This window comes from Leucopleurus acutus, assembly GCF_964270905.1.
Source record: "Leucopleurus acutus genome assembly, chromosome: 15".
NCBI classification, from domain to species: Eukaryota; Metazoa; Chordata; class Mammalia; order Artiodactyla; family Delphinidae; genus Leucopleurus; species Leucopleurus acutus.
In genome coordinates this window covers 21,112,420-21,138,904 of record NC_139157.1, presented here as the reverse complement: position 1 = coordinate 21,138,904, position 26,485 = coordinate 21,112,420, and the positions used below count along the sequence as shown (strand labels likewise).

Sequence of the window (26,485 nt, the reverse complement as noted above, 5' to 3'; positions counted from 1 at the left end):
ACAATTTGGACTTTGACCTGGTAGGAAAGGACCTTTCCACAAACAGATTGCTAAAGTTCAGGTTTATGTCTGCTTTTAACTTTTATCTAATGGAACTAGTGATTTCCACCCATAAAAAGTGCAAGTGTCACTTTGGGTACCCCAGATGGATGAATTTAATAAGTCCTACAAGCCAGTGAAACCTGTGTTATAGGGTAAAATGCTTGAAAACCTCAAGAAGTACAACCTCTTTGTCAAAAGGCAAACCAGTTTCCGGGAGGGGAAATTCGCTCTAACTAATCCACCCAATTTAATTTCTTTCCGGAAGTAAAGGAATAAATCACAGAAGGTCTTTCAGGGGTTCAAAAATATTTAGACCGGGTAATGGAAAAAATCAGAAGATGCTGTCAGTCTATATTTTTAGGAAGGTTTAACATCAACTGTTTCTCACAATCAGTCATGGTATGATTTGATGACAGCATATTAAAAAACATGAAAGTGGTGCTACGCTGAAGCCTGCTCATAGAGGCCCGTTGTTAAATTTCCAGAAACTTGGCAAACCAGTTGACATAAATTTTGCGAGCCAGCTGACCACTCATTGAATTGGTCGTTGTAGAAGTACTTATATCATAGAAAACAGCAAACACAAATCACACATCAGTCTTGTCCCCACCCCCAGATCAAACCAGTTGTTGAGCATTTACCAGGATATCACTGGATGAGAGATTGGTCTAGAGATATAGACTGAAGAACAGGACCAATGCTGAAGAGTTATAAATAATTCATTTCCTCAAAGTTAGATGTTGGCACTAATCTTCTTTAGCAATTTTATAAATTCTCTGGAAAGAGGTAACACAGAGAAACTTCCATTTTTTTCAGATGACATTAAACATTCCCACCTTTAAACTATAAACTTGAGGGATTAACATGCAGAGCTCTTAGTAAAACTGTGAGTTGGCTGAATAATAGCAGATGAGCTGTAATGAGGCAAGAAAAGGGCAATTTGGGGGGAAATTATCTTTTTTTAAAATAAATTTATTTATTTTATTTATATTTGGTTGTGCTGGGTCTTCATCACTGCGCGCAGGCTTTCTTTAGTTGAGGCGAGCGGGGGCTACTTTTCATTGTGGTGCGCGTGTTTCTCATTGTGGTGGCTTCTCTTGCTGTGGAGCACAGGCTCTAGGCGCATGGGCTTCAGTAGTTGTGGTGCATGGGCTCAGTAGTTGTGGCGCGCGGGCTCAGTGGTTGTGGCACATGGGCTTAGTTGCTGTGCGGCATGTGGGATCTTCCCGGACCAGGGCTTGAACCTGTGTCCCCTGCATTGGCAGGCGGACTCTCAACCACTGCGCCACCAGGGAAGCCCCTGGCGGGGGGGAAATTATTTTAACATACGCTTGTTAGATGATAAATTCTAACCTTTATGTTATGACCTATAAATGGAATTTAGGGATTTCTGTAGACTTTTTCTATGTTCATTAATATAATTTGTTAGCTGTGATGAAAAGGCTGTTAAAACACCAATCCTCATCGGAAGCACTGGAAAACAAAATAGAATAAACTGTGCCACCCTTATAATGGAACTTTAATGCCCACTTCCTGCAGTTTTGGTTGACATGCTTCAAGGATAAAATGGAACTGGAAAAATTTCAGAGGAAAGTGTGTAACCTGATCGGGGGATTATAAGAATCCCAGATGAGGCTAAGATTATATTAACTAGCAAATCATGAAAGGTTTTGAATAAGGTAAATATAGATGGATTTAGTAAATCCTGAAAGACTAGAGCTATAGAGTACCCCTTTGATGTTTGAAATATGAATTTGCAGAAGAAATAAAAAGAAACACATTATTGTTTCTCAAGTAAAAGAAGTATTGATAGCAAAAATGACATTGTACGTCAAAGTTTAGCTTTTGTTAATTTCAAAGAAAATCATTGTATTTACATATTCTGATGTGCAAAATTTATGGTATATTTCCTCTAATCAATGACCTCCCTTATCCATTAGGCTCTATCAATGGAAAGAAGAGTGAAAATTTCCTCCTCTCGGTTTAGATTGAGAGAACACTCTACCTGGTCTTTTTTTTTTTTTTTGGTTGTTGTTGCTTTAAGACAATTTAAAGGAAGAAATAGGAGAGCCCTTATAATTGTTTACTCTCACTGCTGAACCCCCCAGGTGGAATGTGTTCCCAAACACAGCAGCTTTCTACTTTAAAAGGAAATTTAGTTAGGATTAATTTCATTGTCCTAATTAGAACTCACATCTTGGTTAATCCTCACTTTTGTTTAAAAATATCAGGGTTTCTTTGTGGAGGTGATCCTCCGGCTCTGCAGCACCAGCTCGGATAGACTGAGGTCTCTGTGGCTTTGGTGACCCTGCTTAAGCATTCCCACTGTGTCCCAGCTCTGCTCTCCGCATGCCTCCCACTGCAACCCCCATCACCTGACCTCAGGGCCTGGGGAGAGGGCAGTGCCACAAGGCCAGGGGCTTTTGCTCAGCAGAGATGTCAGGCTTCCTGGGGGCATCAGTTTTGTTTCTTTGTTTTTCATCTTTATTGGAGTATAATTGCTTTACAATGGTGTGTGAGTTTCTGCTTTATAACAAAGTGAATCAGTTATACATATACATATGTTCCATAAAAAGAAACGAAATTGAGTTATTTGTAGTGAGGTGGATGGACCTAGAGTCTGTCATACAGAGTGAAGTAAGTCAGAAAGAGAAAGACAAATACCGTATGGTAACACATATATATGGAATCTAAGAAAAAAAAAATGTCATGAAGAACCTAGGGGTAAGACAGGAATAAAGACACAGACCTACTAGAGAATGGACTTGAGGATATGGGGAGGGGGAAGGGTAAGCTGTGACAAAGTGAGAGAGTGGCATGGACATATATACACTACCAAACGTAAAATAGATAGCTGGGGGCATCAGTTTTTGAACTCTGCCGGGGTTCAGATGACCTGGGACCAGGTGTCACCTAGAGATGCACCTCAACCTGTGCCTCAGGAAGGGCTAGGGATTCTGTAATTGTATTAACTTTACTCATTTAACTTGCTTGAGAAACTAACCAATTTTTACTTTCTGTCCAGAATGATGTATGTAGGAGAGTGAGCCGTAATGCTCCCAAAGTGCCTTGCTTTTCTCTGATATAAATATATTTATAAAGACCTGGTCCAGGGGCTTCCCTGGTGGCGTATTGGTTGAGAATCTGCTTGCCAATGCAGGGGACACGGGTTCGAGCCCTGGTCTGGGAAGATCCCACATGCCGCGGAGCAACTGGTCCCGTGAGCCACAACTACTGAGCCTGTGCGTCTGGAGCCTGTGCTCCGCGACAAGAGAGGCCGCGATAGTGAGAGGCCTGCGCACCCGGATGAAGAGTGGCCCCTGCTCGCCGCAACTAGAGAAAGCCCTCGCACAGAAATGAAACCCAACACAGCCAAAAATAAATATAAATAAATAAATTTATAAAAAAAAAAAGACCTGGTCCGGTGGATTCCTGCGTGTGTTTGCCACAGCAAGATTTTAGGGACTTGGCTTGTATGTAGTGGGGATACAGTCTGAAAATGGGTTCCCTTCCTGTGAAGATGGGAAAGGAGCTTGAGGTGGAGCGCTGAGCAGTGGGGTTAAGCCAAACCCCTGAAGTGGCCATTTCCTCATCACCCCACTCCTCTCAGGTCCTTAGAAGGACGTCCAGTTTTCCAAAGCCCTATGACTCCAAGCCTGGTCTCGTTTGAGTCCCTGCCAGGCTCATGTGTGTACCCCATTAACACCCCAGTGATCTGAAGATTCTGTGTAATTGTTTTATGTATACACGTGAATACATAGATACCAACATTTTAAATAATTTGATAAGGTCTTTGTAGCCACTCAAAAAAAAAAATCAGTGTTTCTTAAGAGTGAATTAGTCAAAAGGAAGTAGATAATTGATCACACTATTCTAGGGAAAAAGTTTTCCCCACAGTAGAGGGTGGGCTATTTGGGTGTGAAAAAAAAGAGGGCAACTTAAATGATGAAACAGACAAGCAAACGTCTTTCAAAAAGCAAGGCTCTATGTGATCTTTTTTTTTTTTTTAACATCTTTATTGGAGTATAAGTGCTTTACAATGGTGTGTTAGTTTCTGCTTTATAACAAAGTGAATCAGCTATACGTATATATATGTCCCCATATCTCCTCCCTCTTGCGTCTCCCTCCCACCCTCCCTATCCCACCCCTCTAGGTGGTCACAAAGCACCAAGCTGATCTCCCTGTGCCATGTGACTGCTTCCCACTAGCTATCTATTTTACATTTGGTAGTATATATATGTTCATGCCACTCTCTCACTTCGTCCCAGCTTACCCTTCCCCCTCCCCGTGTCCTCAAGTCCATTCTCTACATTTGCATCTTCATTCCTGTCCTGCGCCTAGGTTCTTCAGAACATTTTTTTTTTTTTTAAGATTCCATATGTATGTGTTAGCATACAGTATTTGTTTTTCTCTTTCTGACTTACTTCATTCTGTATGACAGACTCTAGGTCCATCCACCTCACTACAGATAACTCAATTTCGTTTCTTTTTATGGCTGAGTAATATTCCATTGTATATATGTACCACATCTTTTTAAAAAATTAATTTATTTAATTTATTTATTTTTGGCTGCATTGGGTCTTTGTTGCTGCGCCCGGGCTTTCTCTAGTTGTGACGAGTAGGGGCTACTCTTCGTTGCGGTGCGCGGGCCTCTCATTGCGGTGGCTTCTCTTGTTGTGGAGCACAGGCTCTAGGTGCGCAGGCTTCAGTAGTTGTGGCATGCAGGCTCAGTAGTTGTGGCTGAAGGGTTCTAGAGCACAGGTACAGTAGTTGTGGCGCACGGGCTTAGTTGCTCCGAGGCATGTAGGATCTTCCCGGACCAGGGATCCTGCATTGGCAGGCGGAGTCTTAACCACTGCGCCACAGGGAAGCCCTGTACCACATCTTGTTTATCTATTTCTCCATTGATGGACATTTAGGTTGCTTCCATGTCCTGGCTATTGTAAATAGTGCTGCAATGAATATTGGGGTGCATGCATCTTTTCGAATTATGGTTTTCTCTGGATATATGCCCAGGACTGGGATTGCAGGATCATATGGTAGCTCTATTTTTAGTTTTTTAAAGAACCTCCATGCCGTTCTCCTACTGGCTGCACCAATTTACATTCCCATCAACAGTGTAGGAGGGTTTCCTTTTCTCCACACCCTCTCAAGCACTTATTGTTTGTAGATTTTTTGATGATGGCCATTCTGACCGGTGTGAGGTGATACCTCATTGTAGTTTTGATTTGCATTTCTCTAATGATTATATACTATATAGATTTTTAATAGTTCAGAGTTGAATGTCTAGGATAACGTAAAAAGTGAAAGCTGTGGCAAGTGAGCATAGTTTTTTTTAAAAATACACTGTTGGGGACGGATAAATTGGGAGATCGGGATTGACATATACACACTATTATATATAAAATAGATAACAAATGGGGACCTACTGTATAGCACAGGAAACTCTACTCAATACTAATGACCTATATGGGAAAAGAATCTAAGAAAGAGTGGATATATGCATATGTATAACTGATTCACTTTGCTGTACAGCAAAAACTAACACAACATTGTAAATCAACTATACTCCAATAAAAATAAATTTAAAAATTAAAAAATACTCTTTTTTGGGAATGCCCTGGCGGCCAGTGGTTAGGACTCGGTGCTCTCGCTGCCGGGGCCCTGGGTTCGATCCCATAAGCCTAATGGCCTGGCCAGAAACAAAAAAATACACTTAAAAAAAAATTTTTTTTTTTTTTTTTAAGAAGATGTTGGGGGTAAGAGTTTAGTAATTTATTTTTGCTGTGTTGGGTCTTCGTTTCCGTGCGAGGGCTTTCTCTAGTTGTGGCAAGCGGGGGCCTCTCACTATCGCGGCCTCTCTTGTAGCGGAGCACAGGCTCCAGATGCGCAGGCTCAGTAGTTGTGGCTTACGGGCCTAGTTGCTCCGCGGCATGTGGGATCCTCCCAGACCAGGGCTCGAACCCGTGTCCCCTGTATTAGGAGGCAGATTCTCAACCACTGCGCCACCAGGGAAGCCCCCGCAAAAAACTTTTTAATGAAAAATTTTTAATTCAGAAAAATGCACAAATCATAGTATACAATTCAATGAATTTTCTTAAAGTGAGCCACATTTATGTAACCACCATCCAGTCTAACGCCATATCTATCTCCATCTATCGATCTATCTATAGAGTGATCGACAGATAGATGGAGATAGATATGGCATCTAGATTTCTCATCAACAGTATTTGTATTCATATTTTTAAGGAGTTTGCAATTGAGATTTAATTACAGTAGGATTTAATTTAACTTTTATGGAATGTTAGCTTCTAAAATAAATTACTGTTGTTTTCACCTTTTGTATATTTTAAACACCTTATCACGCAGTTTGATATCACGCAGTGATTCTGCTGAATATAGGAGAGGTGAATTTCCCAGAGTCTAGGTGGTAGAGAGCAAGGTGTATACTTTGTTGATCGCACACATAGATCCATCATTCAGATTTATTGTTCAACCTGATTGAGGCCACTGATACTGCTTTTTAAAATTCCACTTGTTAAAAGGAAGATAATTTTTAAAAGGAAAAAAAATGCACACATATCAGCAAACAATGTGAGGAAGGAACTAGCTTTAACGAAACAAATTTTCTTAAATTAAGTACCGTGACTAAGTACTTTAATTCCTTTTCTTCCAGCCTTAAAGGATCATTTGACAGGGAACCTTTTAAGTTAAACGGGAGTCACCCGTACTCTCTGCTACCCTGGGGGGTCGCGGGTCTCACAGCCCCCGCAGGCGCGGCTGGTCCAGCCCGGGCCTCTCCCCTCCTCACTTCCTCGCCCCCCTCATTCCACCTCCCCCGTCGCCCACTCCCCCTCTCTCCTCCCCCGTGACCCTTGACCCCAGCTAATCTGCATAGAGGAATGACAGGCATCCGCTGGGCAGGATCCGCCGCGTCGGCTGCGGCCGGCCGGGCTGGGAGACCCGCGAAGGGGAGAAGGTGAGGGGACCCGGCGGGCAGCTCCGCACGGACCGGGAAATGAACGCTTGGGAATCTGTCTGCGAGCGGACCCATGATCCAAGGACCAAAAGAGCCGCGTGATCGCCCGACCTGGCCCTGCGACCCGAGACATGGGCCAGACCTCGGTCTCCACGCTGTCCCCGCAGCCCAGCAGCGGTGAGTCCGGGGCGCACGCTATGCGCTCCCGCCCCGCGGGTGCTGGGCTGGCTCGGGGCAGCCTGGGCGGTCGAGGGCTCCGCGGCGAGCCGGGCTCTGCCCGAACCCGCCAAGTCCCTCCGAGAAACCCGAGAGGTAGCGCTCCCCCAAACTCTTTGTCGTGGAAAAGTGGAATGCCTTTTGGGATCCAGCCGATTTTACCTTAAAGGCACAGGCTCCATTTTCTCTCCGAGATGCCTCGCTTTCGGAGTCTCTTCTGAGCCTGAAATTTACGAGAAACGCCATTGGCGTATTGCTTTGTTTTAAAAACGCGAAACTTAAAGCGCAAGATAAACTCGCCAACAGGTTTTTCTGTATTTACACTTGGCTTCCGAACAGACTAGAACTGAATTCTTTCAAGCTTGTCAACTGATTTATGGTTTGTGTTTCGGAGTAGAAGTGCTGTTTGCCTTCTTTTATCCTGGCAGAACGCTGAATACTTAATAACCAAGAGAAAAAAGCTTAATTGTTTCAAATGATACTTGTTTATTAGACACAAGCTATAAAATTTGGGGAAACGTTTCATGAACCCGGTTATTCAGGGCTAAAGATCATTTGATGGAAACGCGTGTAATGTTTCTGAGCTGTACTGCCCTGTTTTAAGTCTCTTTTTAACATTTTCTTTGAAAAAAAAAAAAGGAAGGAAGGTACATCTGGCGTTTCTCCAGTAGTGTAGGGATAAACAACTTTTTGGTGGCGATACTTGTGATTGGATAATGAAACATACTTAAAAGATACTATTTTGATATGTTTTTACATCAAGAATTAAAAAACAAAACCTCAAAGGGGGCATTTACGTTATTCCTTGAGATATTTGATACACTTTTCAAATTGTGTAAACATCAACAGGATCTTGCTGAAAGGAAATGACAGGGCAGAGATGAAGGGTTCTTTTTTTTGTTGTTGTTGTTGTTTTAATCAGCTCCAGGATGTCTCTAACTAGATAGCATTCTACCATTCCAGCCTCCCCCAGCATGGGTTTGTTTATATTGTAGAGCTTCACTCCCTGAAATATCATAAGCTTTGCTCTGGCTTATGTTAATGCCTCAGGAGAACCAGCCGTCTGCAAAGGAGAGGAATCAGAATCCAAAAAAGATCACACCTCCCTTACTGTCATTGACAAGGTTGTACAGCGCTGCTGCCGAACAGAAGAGGCTTAATGTTTGATAGCTTTTTGGGAACTTGAGGGGGAGTGTTGATTAGGATCTTAATTTTAGTAAACTATTTTGTGCAATTAAGGCTTACTTTCCTTTGTCTTACTTTAAAGCAGTGTGACTTCTTTCATTTCAAGGAAGAGTTAGATTTTTAAATTTCGGTGCTGGCAAAGCATAGAGTTAGATCAGTACTCCAGTACAACAGGTATAAAGTACTGCCCTGAATTTAGTTCTTTAGCCACAAAGTATTGTTAGGGTTAATATTAGAAAAGTGGATTTTGCATTTATAAAAATCAAAGAATGTTACATAAATGATGCCTAAGGAGCAAAGTAGAATCCTAAAATGTGACCTTCCTTCCTAACCCAGTACAGCAAAAAATACCCAGATTGCTATAATTCCTAATACAATGACTAATCATGTCAAGAGATTGGGCAGTTTATTTATAAGTAATTTAAACAAAAAGTTATGCTTGACCATGAAAGATATTTCAGAGAAATCTCTCATGGAATGGTGTTATACTTAAATTACAGGTCCTCCGTTTAGTTGATTAAAAGTTTGTCTATCTTGGAGTGACCAATTCAGACATCATGAGTAGAGGGTTTTTTTGGTTTTGTTTTGTTGGTTAAGGGATGATAGTTGCTATGACTGAAGTTTTTTAATGTTAAGAGCAGAGCAGTTTTCTCATAATATCCATTTATATCCTCTAAGTGTATTACTATCACTCCATTTCCCTGAAGTTTTGCCTTTAGATTCCAAATGAAAATGAAAAAACAACAAAAACAGAACATTTGGTTGCCATATCTTAAGTTTTATGTTCATGTTGGTGTTCTTCCCTGAGTCTGAGAATGTCAAACCCTCTACTCTTCCATGTATTTTGTTCACTCCTCGTTAGCTGTTTGCCACAGGCTTCACAAGTGGTGTGAAGATCTTTGTTCTGTGTGATCTCAGGCATCTATAGTTGTTTAAGTCTAGAGTGGCTGCTAGGGATTACAGTGGCGAAGAGGATTCCGGTCGTAAATGCTTAACAGGGGGAAAATCTGTTTGAGTCTAAGGAGTCAATAGCACAGTCTGATAGTTTATACTTGTTACTCAGTTTGGGCTTTTGTAAAAATCAGCACTATAGGCCACAAGTTAGCTTGCTTTTCTTTCTTGATTTCAGGCTCTTTTGAGCCTTTCAGCTTAGGGCTGCATCTAGGTTCTAAGAAGACCAAGTAATAATGATTTCTGAAAACGTGCAGTTAGAGTCATTATTTCTTTTCTTTTTTTTTTTTTTTTTGCGGTACGTGGGCCTCTCACTGTTGTGGCCTCTCCCGTTGCGGAGCACAGGCTCCGGACGCGCAGGCTCAGCGGCCATGGCTCACGGGCCCAGCCGCTCCGCGGCATGTGGGATCTTCCCGGACCGGGGCACGAACCCATGTACCCTGCATCGGCAGGCGGACTCTCAACCACTGCGCCACCAGGGAAGCCCATTATTTCTATTTTTTAAAACAGCTTCATTGACATATAATTAACATACCATAAAATTCACCCATCGAAAGTGTACAATTCGTTGTTTTTCAGTACATTCATTGTGTTCTGCAGCCATCGATCCTTGTTCCCATCCTTCTCAACCCCCGACTCCTAGCCCTAATTAACCACTAATCCACTTTCTGCTTCTGTAGGTTTGCTTATTCTGAAGAATTTGTATAAGTGGGATCATACAACACAACACGCCTTTTGTGACTGGCTTCTTTCACCTAGCATAATGTTTTCAAGGGTCATCCATGTTGTAGCATGTATCAGTACTTCATTTCTTATTATTGCCAAATAATATCCCACTGTATTAATATACCACATTTTATTTATCCATCCATCAGTTGATGGACATTTGGGTTATTTTTACCTCTTGACTCTCTGAACGGTGCTGCCATGAACTTCAGGTAAAAGTTTTTGTGAACATATGTTTTTATTTCTCTTGGGTATATATCTAGGAGTGGAATTGCTGGGTCATATGGTAACTCTATCTTTGTTATGTTATATTTTAAGGAACTGCCAGTTTTCCAAAGCGGCTGTACCATTTTACATTGCCTCCAGCAGTATATGAAGGTTCCAATTTCTCCACAGCCTCTTCAACACTTGTTACTGTCTTTTGATTATGGCTAATCTAGTAAGTGTGAAGTTGTATTTCATTGTGGGTTTGATTTGCATTTCCCTGATTACTTATGACATTGAGCATCTTTTCGTGTGCTTATTGGCCATTTGTATATCTTCTTTGGAGAAATGTCTATTCAGATCCTTTGCTTAATTTTAATTGGGTGATTTGACTTGCTATTATTGAGTTATAAGAGTTCTTTGTATACTGGATACAAGTCCCTTATCAGATGTATGATTTGCAAATACTTTCTCCCATTTTCAGAGTTGTGTTTTCACTTTCTTGATACTATGATTTGCAACTGAAATTTTTTATTGTGTTCAGTTTATCTATTTTGTTGTTGTTGTTTGCACTTTTGGTCTCCTATCTAGGAAACCATAAACTAACCACTGTCAAGATTTACACATATGTTTCCTTCTAAGAGTTTTATAATTTTAGCTCTTACATTTAGGTCTGTGATACATTTTTTAATATTTATGTGTAGTGTGGTGTAGGGCTCCAGTTTCATTCTTTTGCATGTGGATATCCAATTGTCCAGGACCATTTTTCGAAAAGGTGATTCTTTCCCTGTTGAATTGTCTCGGTACCCTTGTCAAAAATCAGATGACCATATATGTCAAATTTATTCCTGAACTCTCAATTCTATCCCATTGATGTATATGTCTACTAATATGCTACACTGTCAAGATTACTGTAGCTTTGTACTAAGTTTTGAAATAGAAAAGTGTGAGTCTTCTCACTTTGTTCTTTTCCAAGATTCTTTTGGCTATTCTGGTCCCCTTGCATTTTCGAATGAATTTTATAATCAGCTTGTCAATGTCTGCAAAAAATCCAGCTGAGACGTTGATAGGGATTGTGTTGAACTTGTAGATCAATTTGAATAATATTGCTCTCTTAACAATATGAAGTGTTTCAACCCGTAAAGACAAGAAATGGAAATGTACAATGTCTTTCCATTTATTTAGATCTTCTTTGATTTTTTTCACAATGTTTTTTAGTTTTCAGTGTATGTCTTGTTAAATTTATCAGTATTTTTATCATTTTTATGCTATTTTAAATGAAATTGCACTCATTTCATTTTCAGAATGTGGCTTGCTAGTGTATAGAATATAGAAAATTGATTTTTATATATTGATCTTGTACCCTGTAAATTTGGTGAACTCATTTTTTTAGTCCTAATAATTTTTCAGTGGATTCCTTGGTATTTCTGTATACAAGATCACATTATGTACAAGATTTATATATAAGGTCATGTGCAAACAGAGATACTTTTACTTCGTCTTTTCCATCTGAATGTCTTTTATTTCTTTTCCCTGTCTAGTTGCCCTCACTTATTATGCAGTATAATGTTAAAGAGAAGAGGCAAGAGTGAACATTCTTGTCTTGTTCCTGATCTAAGGAGGAAAGCAATCAGTGTTTCAGAATTAAATGTCATGTTAGCTGTGGTTTTTTCATAGATGCCCTTTATCAAAAAGTTCCCTTCTATTCTTAGTTTGTGAGCATCTTTATCATGCAACTGTTAGATTTTGTCCAAGACTTTTTCTTTTTGCCCCTATTGAGATCATCATATGGTTTTTGTCCTTCATTGTATTAATTATGGCATATTACATTAATTTCAGATGTTAAACCAACCTTGCATTCCTGCGACAAAGATTACTTGGATATGATATATAATCTTTTTTATATGTTGCTGGTTTTGATTTCCTCGTATTTTATTGAGGATTAGATTTATTATTTCTAAGCACAGGCTAAACAGGTATGTCCCCAAATAGGGGGGTTTCAGTACCCTCTGACCTCATTCCTTAGAAGGGTTGAGACTTCTGGCGTTCTCATTGCCAAGTACTGGGCATGAGAGATTGGGTACAAAAAGTTTGTTGAGTATATGAATGAGTCAACAAATATTCTCAATGCAGTCTGACTACTTTAAGCTAATGATTATATGAATGCGAATTTTGTATTATTTTCATTCTTTTTAACTTCAAGAATTGCATGCTACGCTGGCTCTGTTGTCTGTCGGGTGGTATTTGAATCTAGTGACTATTTTTTTCAGTCTTCAGCCCCACCCCATGTTCACTGGGCCACAGAGCAGCTCTTGGCTGTTTTGCATGAGCCCTTGAGTTGAAAGGGCAGACAAAGCCACTCTTCTCATTTTTAGAAGACAAGGGAACAAGTGAATAAAGTGCACAGGATCACACCTAGGCCATGATAGAACCTATATCTATCTGTGTTTCTGGGTTTCCATATTTTGGTCAGTGCCTTATTTCTGCCCTGCCCAGGATATTTATCCATTTCCTTGTAAAGCCAGTATTAAAAGAAATCGTAAAACAAAAACGGATAGTTCATTTTTCTTAATGAAAATAACATGCATATGATCAAAAGTCAAACTTTACAAGACAGTTCAGGATAAAAGTGGATTTTATTCCCTCCCAGACCCTTAGTCCCTCCCCTTTAAATTATAACCCAGCATGAACAGCTTTTTTTCATTGCAGTCTTCATTCACGTATGTGTCTTTACCAAAATACAAGCAAGACGTAATATGCTTGCTGCTCCCGAGTTTGAGTTTTTCATATGATGTAAACTTGAAAATATTTCATATTGATGTTTTTAATCTAGAAACAATATTATAATATGTGGATATCTCATAATTTCCTTTAAAAGAACTCTATTGTGTTTTTATATTTTGTTTGTATTTTTATATTGTTTCTGGGTTCTTTTGTGTGTGTGCTATTATGAGCAAAGCTGAAATGAACATCCTTATCTAAACATCTCACACTACCTGTACCAGTAAAATCCTAGGGATGGAATTGCTGGGTCAAAAGATTTGTTTGTTTTATTTTGATAGACTTTGCCGAATTATCTCTAAGGACTGTTATCAGTATATCTGCTCACTAGATGAGATTTCCTTTTTCTGCACTCTCTCACCACCACTGCATACTCTCTTAAAGCATATGGCCCTTTGTGAGAAATAGAAAGCACTCTCTCTGGGTGAGGCAACCCTGCAGGCATATGGTTTAACAGGCAGTAGAGTAGCAGGAATTCTGTCCCAACTCACTCCTGTCGTCCAGTTGTCCTTGTGCAGTGAACACTGCAAAACTGTATAGGACCACAGTGTTGGGCATAATTAATTTTTAAAAATCCTTGTAAATCTATATGTAAAAAGTGATATCTCATTTTGATTATAAGTGAAATCTGGCATTTGTGTTTTTCTCTGAATTGCCTATTTATAGCTTTTCCTTATTTTATGTTTTCTTTTTTCAAAGATTTGTATGTTAAGATTAGCCTTATGTCTGTAATATACTGTGAATATTTTTCTGTGTTTTTCTTACCTCTTCTGTTTGTTTGATTTTTTTTAATATAAAAACTTTAAACTTTTATGGAGTCAAATCTATCCGTTTCTTTCTTACAAACTAGAATTATTAAAAACGTGTTTTCCTTTGCTGTTTTTCTCGTATTTGACTATTTAATCTCTGTAATTTTTTCTGATTTAAAGTGAATGATTTAATGATATTAAATCCTTAAACTTCTGCATGGCAAAAAAATCAGCAGCATATTGAAAAAGGAAATCATAAAGTTGACAAAATATTTGCATTGCATATAGAAAACAATGATTAGATATCTCAATGTAGTAAGACCTTAAAAATCAGTGAGAAAAAGAAATCAATGAGAAATGGTAAAACTCAAATAGAAAAATGAGTCAAGAACATGAACAGGAATTTTTCAAAATATCTAATGGCCATAATGGTGAGCTCCCTATGGGTCAGGAATTATTCTAAGTGCTTTACTTGAATTAACTTTTTAATCCTCACAACATCCATATAAGGTAACTACCATTAATATCCACATTTTGCAGATGAGGAAACTGAAGCACAAGAGTTAACTTGCCCACATTGCTTAATCGAAGAAGAAATGCAAGTGACCATTTGGTGTAATGAGTAAAATTTAAGCAATTCAGTGAAAAAAATGGATGCCATCGATCACCTATGAATTTAGTAAAGATTAAAAGGAATGATTTCCAGGAGATGATTGTCTTGTGGTAGTTTAAATTGGTACAACCTATCAGGAGAGCAGTTTGGTAATATATATTAAAAATCTTAAAATGTGCATATACTCAGACCCAGCATTTCCACTTCTAGAAGTATATTGTTAAGATAGTAATTATTTGCTCACCAGAGCAATGTTCATCAGAGCCAAAGTATTGGAAATAACCTAATAGTCAAACAACAAGAGAATTAATTGGGATATAGTCATGTAATAAAACAGGCCATTTAAAAATGATATAGGGGCTTCCCTGGTGGCGCAGTAGCTGAGAGTCCGCCTGCCGATGCAGGGGACGCGGGTTCGTGCCCCGGTCCGGGAAGATCCCACATGCCGCGGAGCGGCTGGGCCCGTGAGCCATGGCCGCTGAGCCTGCGCATCTGGAGCCTGTGCTCCGCAACGGGAGAGGCCACAACAGTGAGAGGCCCGCGTACTGCAAAAAAAAAAAAAAAAAAAGATAAAAAAATATTTTTGAAAAGCGATTTTCATAATAAACAGCATAAAAATATGAAATGGCAGTTTTCTGAAGTTATATGATTCTATTTTTAAAATACGTGCATGAAGAAAAATCTACATGAGCAGAGAAAGAGAGAGGAAATTCATTTCTGAAAAGATAGTGTGACAGTCATGGCTTTCCTCTGCTTTGGGCATGATCAAGGCCAGAGCTTCCACCTGCAGCATCCACCTGGCCCTCCACTGAAATTAAAGCCATGAGCTGACCTGCAACTATATCAGGTTTTCTCTGGCTGTCATGGACTCTGACTCCGCTTTAAGTTCAATTGCCGTTTTTCAACCAGTCCTATTCTTTTTCTTTGTGAATTCAATGGCGAAAGCAAAAATATAGCCCCGAAGATAGGTTTTTAGGTTTATTTTTTTTTCTTAGTCTGTTTGATCATAATGCAAATGTCAGTCACTTAGAAAGAAAAGGAGCAAAAATTTGAACCTCAACTACTTCTGTTTGGTCCATTGGTCATCAATCTGGCCAGTGAGTAATATCCCAAATGTTTTTAGCTTAAATTTATTTTATCTTCAGCCATTTGAAAAAATAACAACCAATGGGCGAGTCAGACTTCATCCTTTGCTTACTTAATGCAGGAGGGAAGGAGATAAGAAACCTGGATTGTTGATCCTCTAATTAAGCCTCTTTAATTTGAATAGAGGAAAGGTTCCAACATGTTTTCCTGTTCTGGGGACTTTAGTGTGAGTCTCTATGCTTGGGAATAAAGATTCATATTTGGTGAAGACTCAACTTATGTAAAAGTGATATGGAGATAGAAATAGTCTTAGGAAAATAAACACTTCCTGGTTGCTCCACCCCCATCCCCATCTGAAGCAGGGGAACCAAAACCAAAAACAACAGTTTTTGTTTCCCAGAAGGGAATGGGCAGATAACATTACATTAAAAAGTTGGGTCTAACCATTATCATTTATATTTGTAAACTACTCCTGTATTTTCATTTCAAGGGACTGGATGTGTTCATTCATGTAAACCTTCTGTCAAATATAACATTGCAACCCTTAACACTAGGAAAATTTTGGTGTATTCCTGTAAATCCGCTCATTTTGTGAGGGGATAGTAAGGAGAACGAGTGGCACCTTCATCTAACAAACAGTTCCTGAACTGAAGTAATTAAGTGTCAGGTACCTGGGCTAAGCTTTGGGGAAGTTTCAAAGATAAATCACACACCAGCCTTGCCCACAAAGGTCTGAGCCCAGGATACACTTAGTGAAGATGTGTGGAAATGGGGCTGGAAGAGAAGGGACCCCAGAGAACCCTGGGGACAAATCAGGGAGGCCGAACAGTACAGAAGGGGAACAAGAATTCAGGCCCTGAGATGGAGAGGGTTGGAAGGCAAGAGTACAAGACACGGGGTGAGAACCACAGAAGGCTTTTTATCAAGTGAGAGATGATTAGAGCTTTGCTTTAAAGGGGTGAATCTGCCTGCTGCTTGCAGTACTGATTTTGTGGGGGAGACTGAGGAGGGAGCAAGAGGTAAGCTGCGGTAATCCAACAAGGTGCAACGAGCACCTGACCTGGGGGTGCCTGGAGAACTGCGAGTAGGGTGATGCCCAAGTTCGTATCTGCAGCTCTGCTCTTTCCTTGTGCTCCAGGCTCAAATAGGCAACTGCCTGTTTCCCAGATCTGCTTGACTCCTTAATGGGCATCCCACAGGTCGCAGGTCTCAGCGGAAGGCTTGATTTTGCCCTCCACACCGGTTCTTCCCTTGACTTTTTGCATTTCACCAGATGATACCTCTAACCACTCACTCGTTCTAGCCAAAAATCTAGGATTCACCCTTGGGTTTTTCCCTTTCCTGTTCACATTGATCCATCAGTGTGTCCTGCCCATTTTTCTTCCAAAATAAATCTGAAATCCATTCACTTTGTCTCTCTCTCTCTCTCCCTCTCTCTCTCTCTCTCTCTCTCTCTGTCTCTGTCTCTCTCCCCCCCTTCCTCCCTCTCCCCCCTCCCTCCCTCTCCCTCCCTCCCTCCCTCCCTCCCTCTCTCTCTCCCTCTCTCTCTCCCTCTCTCTCTCCCCTGCTGCCATACACACCCTGGCCATCTATGCATGGACCACTGCAGTAGGTTCAAGCTGGTGTCCTGCTTCTGTTCTCAGCCTTCTGTAATTCATTTTCCACACAACAGCTAAAGTAATTTTTTAAAAACATAAATCATGTCACTTCCTTACACAAAACCTTCCCATGACTTTCCATTGCATTTAGAATGAAATCCAGACTTCACCTTGCTGTCCTCAAGGCCATACATGATTCTGTGTGACCCCTGATCTCCTCCCATCTCTCTGACTTCATCTCCACCACTTTGCCCCTCACCGTCACCCCCGACAGCTTCAATCACATTTCCAGTCATCACACAAGCCTGGCTCACTCTTACCCGTGACCTTGGCCGTTGCTGCTCCCTGTAATTCTAGGAAATCTGGGACACGCTCCTTCTGGCTCTTTCCAAAGCTGATTCCTTGTGAAATGGAGCAGGACCCTGTGGTCTATGCCCACCATGTCCTCAGCTTGCCTTTTGTCTGTGGAAAAACTTTAGCCAAAGAGTCAGTTTCATCAGAGAAGTGAGTTAAAATGCAGAAGCAAAGGAAAACAGTCAAAGGAGACCAAATAATAATAGTTTAGTCATTAAGCAGAGTCAAGGACCTTTAGCTCCTTCTAAAGGGCTATAGATAATATTCTGAGCCATATCCTGTGAGCTGTGTTACAGAGACTGAAACCCCCTCCAGGTGGAAGAAGTTAACTACATGATGACCGGACTGTAGCCATGACATAAGCTGCCACAATTCTGAGAACTGGCCTCAAAGAAATGGAAACAAACCGACCCTGGAACTGAAGATTAGCTGTACCTAAAACAATCAAGATGACACTGATCAGACCACTGCACGACCAATGTCAAGATGACGGTCAGAGCTGACTGTGCAGGTTCTGCATGGAGCCCCCTCCCTCCGTCTATAAAAGCTCTTGCCCCCTGGTTGTCAGAGGTGGGGACTCGGCCTTTGGACAGGCGTCCGCCCTCCCCCCGCACACAGTTGCCGGCATCCAAAATGAAGCAAACTTTCCTTTCCACCAACCTGGCCTCTTCACTGGCTGTTGAGTGGCGAGCAGCTGGACCCCACTTTCGGTGACACTTGCTTCAGCTCCCACATCATCCTCTTCACAGGGACCTCTCCTACCCACCCCTCAGTCACACTTCTCTCCTCTGTCATTGCACTTATCCCTCAGATTATCTTGTTTGTTTGTTTGTTCCTTGTCTCCCTTTGCTAGGACCTGAGCTCCAAGAGCAGGGAACTTATCTGTCTTGTTCCCCAATGTGTCTTCTTATTCCTAGATGTATGCCTGACACAACAACTGCTGAATAAATGAATAGCTGTGTTTGGCCAGGTTGTATATTAGCAGAGTGATAGGCACCCATCAGAAAGTTAAGGAGCATCCCAGAAATGTAGAGCCTTTTAAACCGATTCTTTAGTATTTACCTCCAGTCTCTAAACAGTGTGCTTACATTGCTAATTATTGGTTATTCAGCCTGACACATTATTACTGACCTCACAGTATGGAAATTGAAGATACAGCTTCTTCTTTCACACCCCTTCTCACCCCTACCCCCAGCGAAGTCACGCATTTCCCATCCTCCGATGTTCTCATCTTCCCAACATTTTTCTATTGTGCCTTAGATTAGATCAGTGTTCCTTATAACTACGCAAAAGCTGATGACAGCTAGGCCGTGAGGTAAACCGTACTTCCTTTTTCCTTCCTGCATAGCTTTTGCTTTCCCTATTCGTGTTTTGGCTTGCTGAGGTTCCTATCTACTCATCCCCAAACCTTTCCCCAGTTACATAGATCTGTTCTCAAATATGTCCAGACAATTTTGATATTCTTTCAAGTTCTTCTTTGAGAAATTTACCTGAGGTCTTTGCTCTATTCCAGTTTGGACGGCATTTCCTGTAAGCCTGCTGCCCAGCTGTCGCCCTGGGATCTCTCTTCACATCGTCCCAGGAATTCCTTCCACTTCTCTCTTATGTTGAATCTTAGATAGCTGGATCCGTGTCTGATTTTTTTCTGCATCTATTTCCTCATTTTGGCAGAGCACACAGATAGCTTCTTGAGAAAAGCTCATGGGACACTTTTTTTTTTGAGGCCTTGTATAAATACCTTTTTTTCTGGCTTCCTACTTGGTTGATGGCTTGGTTGGGTCATAAGGTAGCAAAGCAAACTTGCTGTATATGCACAAACACATACCGTCACTTATAATTCATCACAATTAACATTTTCCCGTTATGTAGAAGACTAGTTTTTTTAGAAGTTTAGCAAATAGCTTTTAATTAATTTCAGAAGACTTTCTTGGTTGATTGTCCCACAAGAACTCAACTTTGACCTGCTTTTGTTATGGTCTAAAAACATTTTATGAAAGTTTAAAAGGTTTGGGGAATTCCCTGGTGGCCCAGTGGTTAGGACTCTGCGCTTCCACTGCAGGGGGCACGGGTTCTATCCCTGGTCTGGGAACTAAGATCCCGCATGCCGTGCGGCATGGCCAAAAAAACAAAACAAAACAAAAAACAGTTTTATAGCTGAACAGACTAATTAAAATATGTTTACTATGATAATAATCTGCTACCATTTTTAAAAAGATTCATGTTTAAGGTCTATATAGAATAACTGTATTTTTCCTGTATTTTGTGCATCTTACTGGTATTTTAAGGGTGTGTCATCCTTGTGGGATACTGGTCTGGATGGAAATCTGGGGTATTACAAGTGAAGGTTAGTATTCCATGGACTTGCCCAGTTGTGAGAATTACCTAGTGTGCTTGCTAAAAACACTCATTTCAGGGCTCCATATTCTAGACCAGAAAAATCAGAATCTTTTCGAGAAGGTTTTCAGAATCTGGGTTTTTAACAAGTGTTACAGAAGATTCTTGAGGTGAGAAACCTCCTCTAGAGATTAGCAATATTTAAAAGGTGGCTTCAGATGAAAATTTCTCTTCCCCAACAATGTGTGTCTTCTCTCTCTTTTTGTTTTTTGGGGTTATCCCCAGCTGTGTATCTTCTCTTGAAAAGAGGTAGAAATTACAGAATGTCCAGTTCAAAACACTAATGTTCTGTACCCAGCGCCTTGATGGATTTGGTCATTAATATGTCCTGTTCACGAGCAAATATTCCCATTGCCAAGTACAATTTTGGCAAAATCTCATTGCCAGAAAATATTTTGCCCTTACGTACATTTTATTAATATTATAAGCTGCAAAATAATTCATTTCCCACAGTAGTCAGGTTTGAGCTAAATGTAGTTAACATTAGAAGGGGAAGAGGTTTCAGCAGGGCAATTACCCTTTAAGGCACAGAATTTCAACTCTGTTGCCTTTTCGGGAAGACCCCTGTGAACTTCATCAGAGGTAGCCGCATGCTAATTACTTAAAGAGGAACCAAAGTCAAAGAACAGGGTGTTGGATGAAAACAGGTATTTAATAATGAGTGTGAGGACCTGTAAGAAAGATTTGAGTAAAACATATTTCTAAAAAGGAGGCCGAGCCCTTTTCTGGTTCAGAAGTGTGGGCAGCAAATCCTGAGAACTCCAAAAGCAAGCAATCATTTACTTAAAAATTCTTTTCATATGTTCCTTTTTGGAAACGTGTGGCTTTTTATTTTTGCCTCTGTACTTCAGGGGTCTTTCCTTTCAGTGGTGGGCCCATTTGCAGTACCTTGCCCACTGTGAAGTATATTCCAGTAAGTTTTAATTGGGATCTCTTAAAAGCTTTTCCTAAAGAGTCTCTTAGCCTCTCCAAGGAAGGCCACCGTTGTTTGCCTCAGGTGTTCTGAGAAAGGCCTGCTGAGCTGGCCTTGGACCTTCCTTTTGTTTTGTTTTGTTTTGTTTGCGGTACGCGGACCTCTCACTGCTGTGGCCTCTCCCGCTGTGGAGCACAGGCTCCGGACGCGCAGGCTCAGCGGCCATGGCTCACGGGCCCAGCCGCTCCGTGGCATGTGGGATCCTCCCAGACCGGGGCACGAACCCGTGTCCCCTGCATCGGCAGGCGGACTGTCAACCACTGAGCCACCAGGGAAGTCCTGGACCTTCCTTCTAGAATAAAAATGTTTCTGACAACAGCTGGGTAGCCTCATAGGACTGAGAGGGGCAACCTGACGGACAATTCAGGATTGCTGTTGCCAGTTCCATCTATTTAAAGGGATTTTTGTGTTTTTCAATATTTCCTCTCCATCTGTAAAGTTAACTTGTGCTGGCCTGCCAGGCTGTCTGCGGAGGAGCCGGCTGAGGATGGAAACTTGGAATAAGGCAGAACGAGTTAACGGAGCTCACGTCGAATGTTACTGCGGGCCCAACTGAGCTGAGCTTCATTTTCCTAACGTCTTCTAAAATGGAATTGTATACATATGTGTGCGACTGGTATTCTGTCTCTTGGAAAGTACTCGGCTGCCAGTTTTTTGAAAGAAAACATGAAAAGGATAAAATCAATCTTGAGATTTTAAAAAGAATCTAGAACTGTGCACTTTTAGAAAACTGACCCCCCTGAATCATCTAACCACAGAATGTCAGAACACGTTATAGCTCATTCTTCAAATGGTGATGTTTTAATTTACGAAGCCATCGTAAAGTCAGCAGAGCAGAAGCCTTTAGAGACGCTTTCTTTTCCCCTCTTTGCGGTGGAGAGAGGTAGAGGTGAGGTTGAAAGCCGTGTGACATTTTCACTGCCTTCGATGTATGAATACATAGCTTTACAGACAATAATAAATGTCTCTATTAGTTTGCTAGGGCTACTGTAACAAATTTATCACAGACTGAGTGGCTTAAGCAACCGAAATTTATTTTCTCACAGTTTCAGAGTCCAAGAACTTAGGACTTAGATGTCCAAAGGACTTCCCTGGTGGTCCACTGGTAGAGAATCCGTCTTCCAATGCAGGGGACTCAGGTTCGATCCCTGGTTGGGGAACTAAGATCCCACATGCCCCGGGCAACTAAGTCCGCGTGCTGCAACTACTGAGCTCGTGCACCTCAATGAGAGAGCCTGCCTACTGCAAACTACACAGCCCACATGCACTGGAGCCCGCGTGCCACAATTAGAAAATAGAAAACCTGCATGCCACAGCTAGAGAGAAGCCTGCGCACCTCAATGAAAGGTCCCATGTGCCACAAGTGAGACCCGACACAGCCAAAAAAAAAAAAAAAAAAGGAACTTAGAAGTCCAAGATCAAGGTTTGTTTTCTTCTGAGGCCTCCGGGGCTTGTAGATGCCACCTTCTTCCTTCTTCCTGTGTCCTCATACGGTCTTTCCTCTGTGAACTCACATGTCTATGTCCAAAATTATTTTCTTATAAAGACACCAGTCATATTGGATGAGGGCCCACTCGTAGGACCTCATTTTACCTTAATTACCTCGTTAAGGGCCATATCCAATACAGTCATATTCTGAGATTCTTGGAATTGGCTTCAACATGTGAATTTGGGGAGACACAATTCAGGCTGTAACACTGTCCTTAAAACAAATTTACAAACTGGGATCCATTCACAATGGCCCATAAGCACATCAGATCCATTGTTCTTTTCTCTGGGTTCTTCAGTTCCACTCCTTAACAGAGTACAGCCTCTTCTCTGCTCACTCCAACAATGCCACTTATTCAGTAGATACGACTTGAGTAAGAGGATGCACTGAAGGTGATTTTCAGCAATGGCAATCAACCCGTGTCACTAGGCAGTGCCACTCAAGAAGTGAAGCATAGAATGTAAAGCGTATATAGGATGACATTGGTAAATAGTCTATGGGAACATTATGTTTCCACCATAATTGTGTAAGAAATAATTACCAGTATCTTGTGATAAGAACACCAACTTGATTTGAGTCATGCTGACAGAAAAAAAAGAGCTTATCAAGATTCTGATTCCAGTGTGGTCAGCAACTATATATGCGCTGCCTGACTGGTTTTATAATCTTCTTTGAGGTCCCCGGATGGGAGGCGGTCTATTTTGAGAAGTGTTTTGTTGTCACTCCATATATACTTTTTTTTCCCTCAATTTGATTTTTCTTACTCTGTATGCTATCATTGTCTTAGATGTGTTTGATATCCAGCAGAGTGACATGTCTCCTCACAAAGAGCTGCTAAAATAAGAAGGAAAATGGATAGGGATGCTAAAGAAAGATAGTGTTTAAACACCTGTCAAAGTAAAACCAGAACAAGAATGTTCTCACCAGAAAATGTAGCAGCCCCATTGAGTCAGGTTGGTAATCCAAAGATGACTCGTGTGTGACTAAACACATTTGTATTATATCCCATCACGTTGCAAAACACCCAGAAGGCTTTCGTTGATACCTTCCTATCTCTTATTAAATTTCACAGGACACTCTTCGCTGGGATGGACAGTTGGAGTGGACTGGCTCATTTTGTCACAAGTCATGAAGACAGTTCTTCAAAAGCACACTCACCTCCTTGAGGTTCAAAATTCCTTAATTTAAATGGAATAGGTCCCTCAAGACATTTAGGCACACAAGTAAGATTTGGGTGCATCTGAATCTAGCAATCCTAGATCCTCTCTGAAAAGGATTTAAAATTCTCTAGTAACCTCAGAAATTATTTCATTTTTTAAAGGCGTCTTCTGGACCAGGAGTTTCCTCAAAGTAAGTTAGACCTTGAGATGTCTGAGATAGAAAACATTGCCAGAAAAAGCTGCACATAGGACCCAGTTCTTTCGGGCCTTGATCTGGATCCAAATAGTGATGGAGTGGCAGTGGGGGCACGCAGGAACCCTTAGCCAAGCCTCCACACCCCTTAGTTGTGACTGTCACTTTCGTCTTTTAAGGCATTTTGCAGATTAGAATCTGAACGCTCAATCTAAGGAAGGTTAAAAGTCACAGAACATTGATGCCCTTCCAGGTGAGAACACTTCACTTGGACCAAGACCCTGATATTTCAGATGCAAAATTCAATATCCCTAAGGCTTAGAAAATGAAGTCTTTATTATAAAGTGGAAATAACGGGTCAGGTTTTAATTAATAATTGCTTGTGGTCTTGCAATGCCAGTCCAACCTTATTTTTATTCCTGGAGACCTAATCCTAGGGGCGAAGAGAAAGGGCACGAGGTTCTGGTTAGATCTCAAAAAGGGAAGGGTGTGGAATAAACAGAGGCCTCCTTTGCAATGATTTCTTCTCCAGTTCAGTGGCTAATGAGTCCCAGTAAACAGGAGTCCTTCAGGACTTAGCTATCTGTGTTGAACTTAAAGATGGCCTTAACTGCAAAGGATCTGAGGTTAAGAGTCACAAAACGGAACTGTTTTTCCTCTTTAGATTTTGACATTAGGCATATTTGGAAACAGGACTAAAATGTAGTTTCCTATGCTTGGCAGCTATAGCAAAAAGAAAAAAAAACCCGAAAAACAAAACTAAACTAAAAGGAACAAAAACTTGTAGCCCAACTAGATGTAGACAGTTCCATAACTGGATTTTCAACATGAATCACTGAGTATTTTATTAACCAAGTAAGCAAGCAGTCTTTTGAATAAAATGGGTTTTTGTTAAAGTAATTTTTTATTTTCTGCAGGTTTAAGTGTAAAAACAAATTGTACAACTTCCCAGCGGGTGGGAAATAGAGCTGGGTCCGGTTCTAGCTTCTCCCTCCCATTCTTGTAGGTGATGTTGACCTTCTTGCTTTGTGCCTTTCCTTAGTCCAGGGCATTTCTGCTAGAGAATAACGGGGCTGTCCCTTGAGCGCTCGTTGGTCTCAGCAGCTCCCAGCAATTGTCTTGAGAACAGTGGAGAACGAGGGTAGGTCTATGTGGGAGTCTGTTTGCGGGGGGTGGGGGGGTGTTTTGTTTTCCTGGAGCCCTCTGGAAGACCAGGAAAATAGCTTTCAAAGAAATTTCATTGCCCCCATTGCTACATATCAGAAATGATCCAATTCTATCATTTATTCGCCTCCAAACCTTTTAAGAGCCCCTTTTCCACTTGCTCCACTTGCTTGAGTGGGAACTAGGAGAAGTGGGAGGCATTGGCCTTTCTTGAATATTGATGAGGCAGGATGACCCTTCACATATATTATCTCTGTTACCCGGGCAACAACCCGAATGGTAATTGTGTTATCCCATTCTACGGATGAGGCAGAGACTCTGAAAGTTTCAAGGACTTGCCCAAGGTTACCAGCTAGGTTGTGGAGGAAGAGCTTATTCAAGTCTTTCTGGCCCCAAAGCCCATGTTTTTCCTCTACAGTACTCACAGGTTTGCGTTTATACTTAAATGACTAATTATTTCTTTTTTAAAAAAATTTATTTTATTTTATTTTTGGCTGTGTTGGGTCTCGGTTGCTGCACACGGGCTTTCTCTAGTTGCAGTGAGCGGGGGCTACTCTTTGTTGCGGTGCGTGGGCTTCTCATTGCAGTGGCTTCTCTTGTTGCGGAGCATGGGCTCTAGGCACGCGGGCTTCAGTAGTTGTGGCTCGTGGGCTCTAGAGCGCAGGCTCAGTAGTTGTGGCGCACGGGCTTAGCTGCTCCACAGCATGTGGGATCTTCCCGGGCCAGGGCTCTAACCCATGTCCCCTGAACTGGCAGGCGGATTCTTAACCACTGCGTCACCAGGGAACCCCCTAATTATTTCTTTTTTAAAAAGCGTGTACAGAGTGTTACCAGGGTGCCAAATAAACTAAAGAATTTAACAAAACAAAACATTTTCTTCTTTGGAAGTTTTCATATAGAGCAACATAAGTGTCAATCATTTCTCCATTTGTATTTTCCCCCCTTAAGATACTGGTATAACAGGAGATAATTTGATTCTCAGTTGAAAGTAGAGATAGGAGAGGTGATGTTCTCTGTTTGGATTGGAACAAAAACTTGCTGGTTGCCAGTCTTCGAGAATGATTCCCAGTAACCGGACATGTTACATTATATAGTCTGATATTTGCCGTCACGACCCTGGGCTGCTATGCAAAGGGCCTTGTAATTCTCCCAGTTTCTGATGTAGTTAGTGAATCAGAAGTCTGAAGTAGCAACACAGAGCTCAGTATCCCTAATATTGTTATGAAAGAATTTGGTTTCAGGTTAAAAATATGGTTTTCTAGATAGTTTCCTAGTTTTCTGAGAGATTCAAATTCTCATGTGCAATGCCTGAAAAGAATGGAAAAAAGAAAAACAATTGCGATTTAGTTCCAGTTTAGTTAGATAGCTTACCTTTCCTAGTTCCTTTACCATGAAAGTGAGTTGCCTCTCTGACTTCCCCTATCAGGACTGAAGACGAATCTGACATGCCTGATGTGCTCAGCGTTCAGAGAAGGGGCGATGTCAGCGTGGTGTCTGTGGATAGGTAGCTTCTTTAAAAAAAAAAAAAAATTTCACCACTGTGTGAAAAGAGAAAGTTCCTGAAAGATAATTTCACATCGGAATGATTCCAGCTGTTCTTTTCAGTGATTTGTCTTTGATGGTTGTCT

The 26,485-nt window shown here is 41.1% G+C and overlaps 1 protein-coding gene across 4 annotated transcripts in view; it reads left to right on the top strand.

Annotated features, from left to right (window-relative positions):
• Positions 1-6,988: 6,988 nt before the first annotated feature.
• Positions 6,989-26,485, top strand: part of PHACTR2 (phosphatase and actin regulator 2) — a gene marked incomplete at its 3' end in the record, with an annotated part of 129,515 nt that continues 110,018 nt past the window's right edge. For all 4 annotated transcript variants that reach the window (XM_082855609.1, XM_082855607.1, XM_082855608.1 and 1 more), the window contains exon 1: positions 6,989-7,198. In XM_082855609.1, coding sequence (XP_082711735.1) covers positions 7,153-7,198 — 46 coding nt within the window. In that variant the 5' untranslated portion in view covers positions 6,989-7,152. The remainder of the gene's footprint in view (positions 7,199-26,485) is intronic.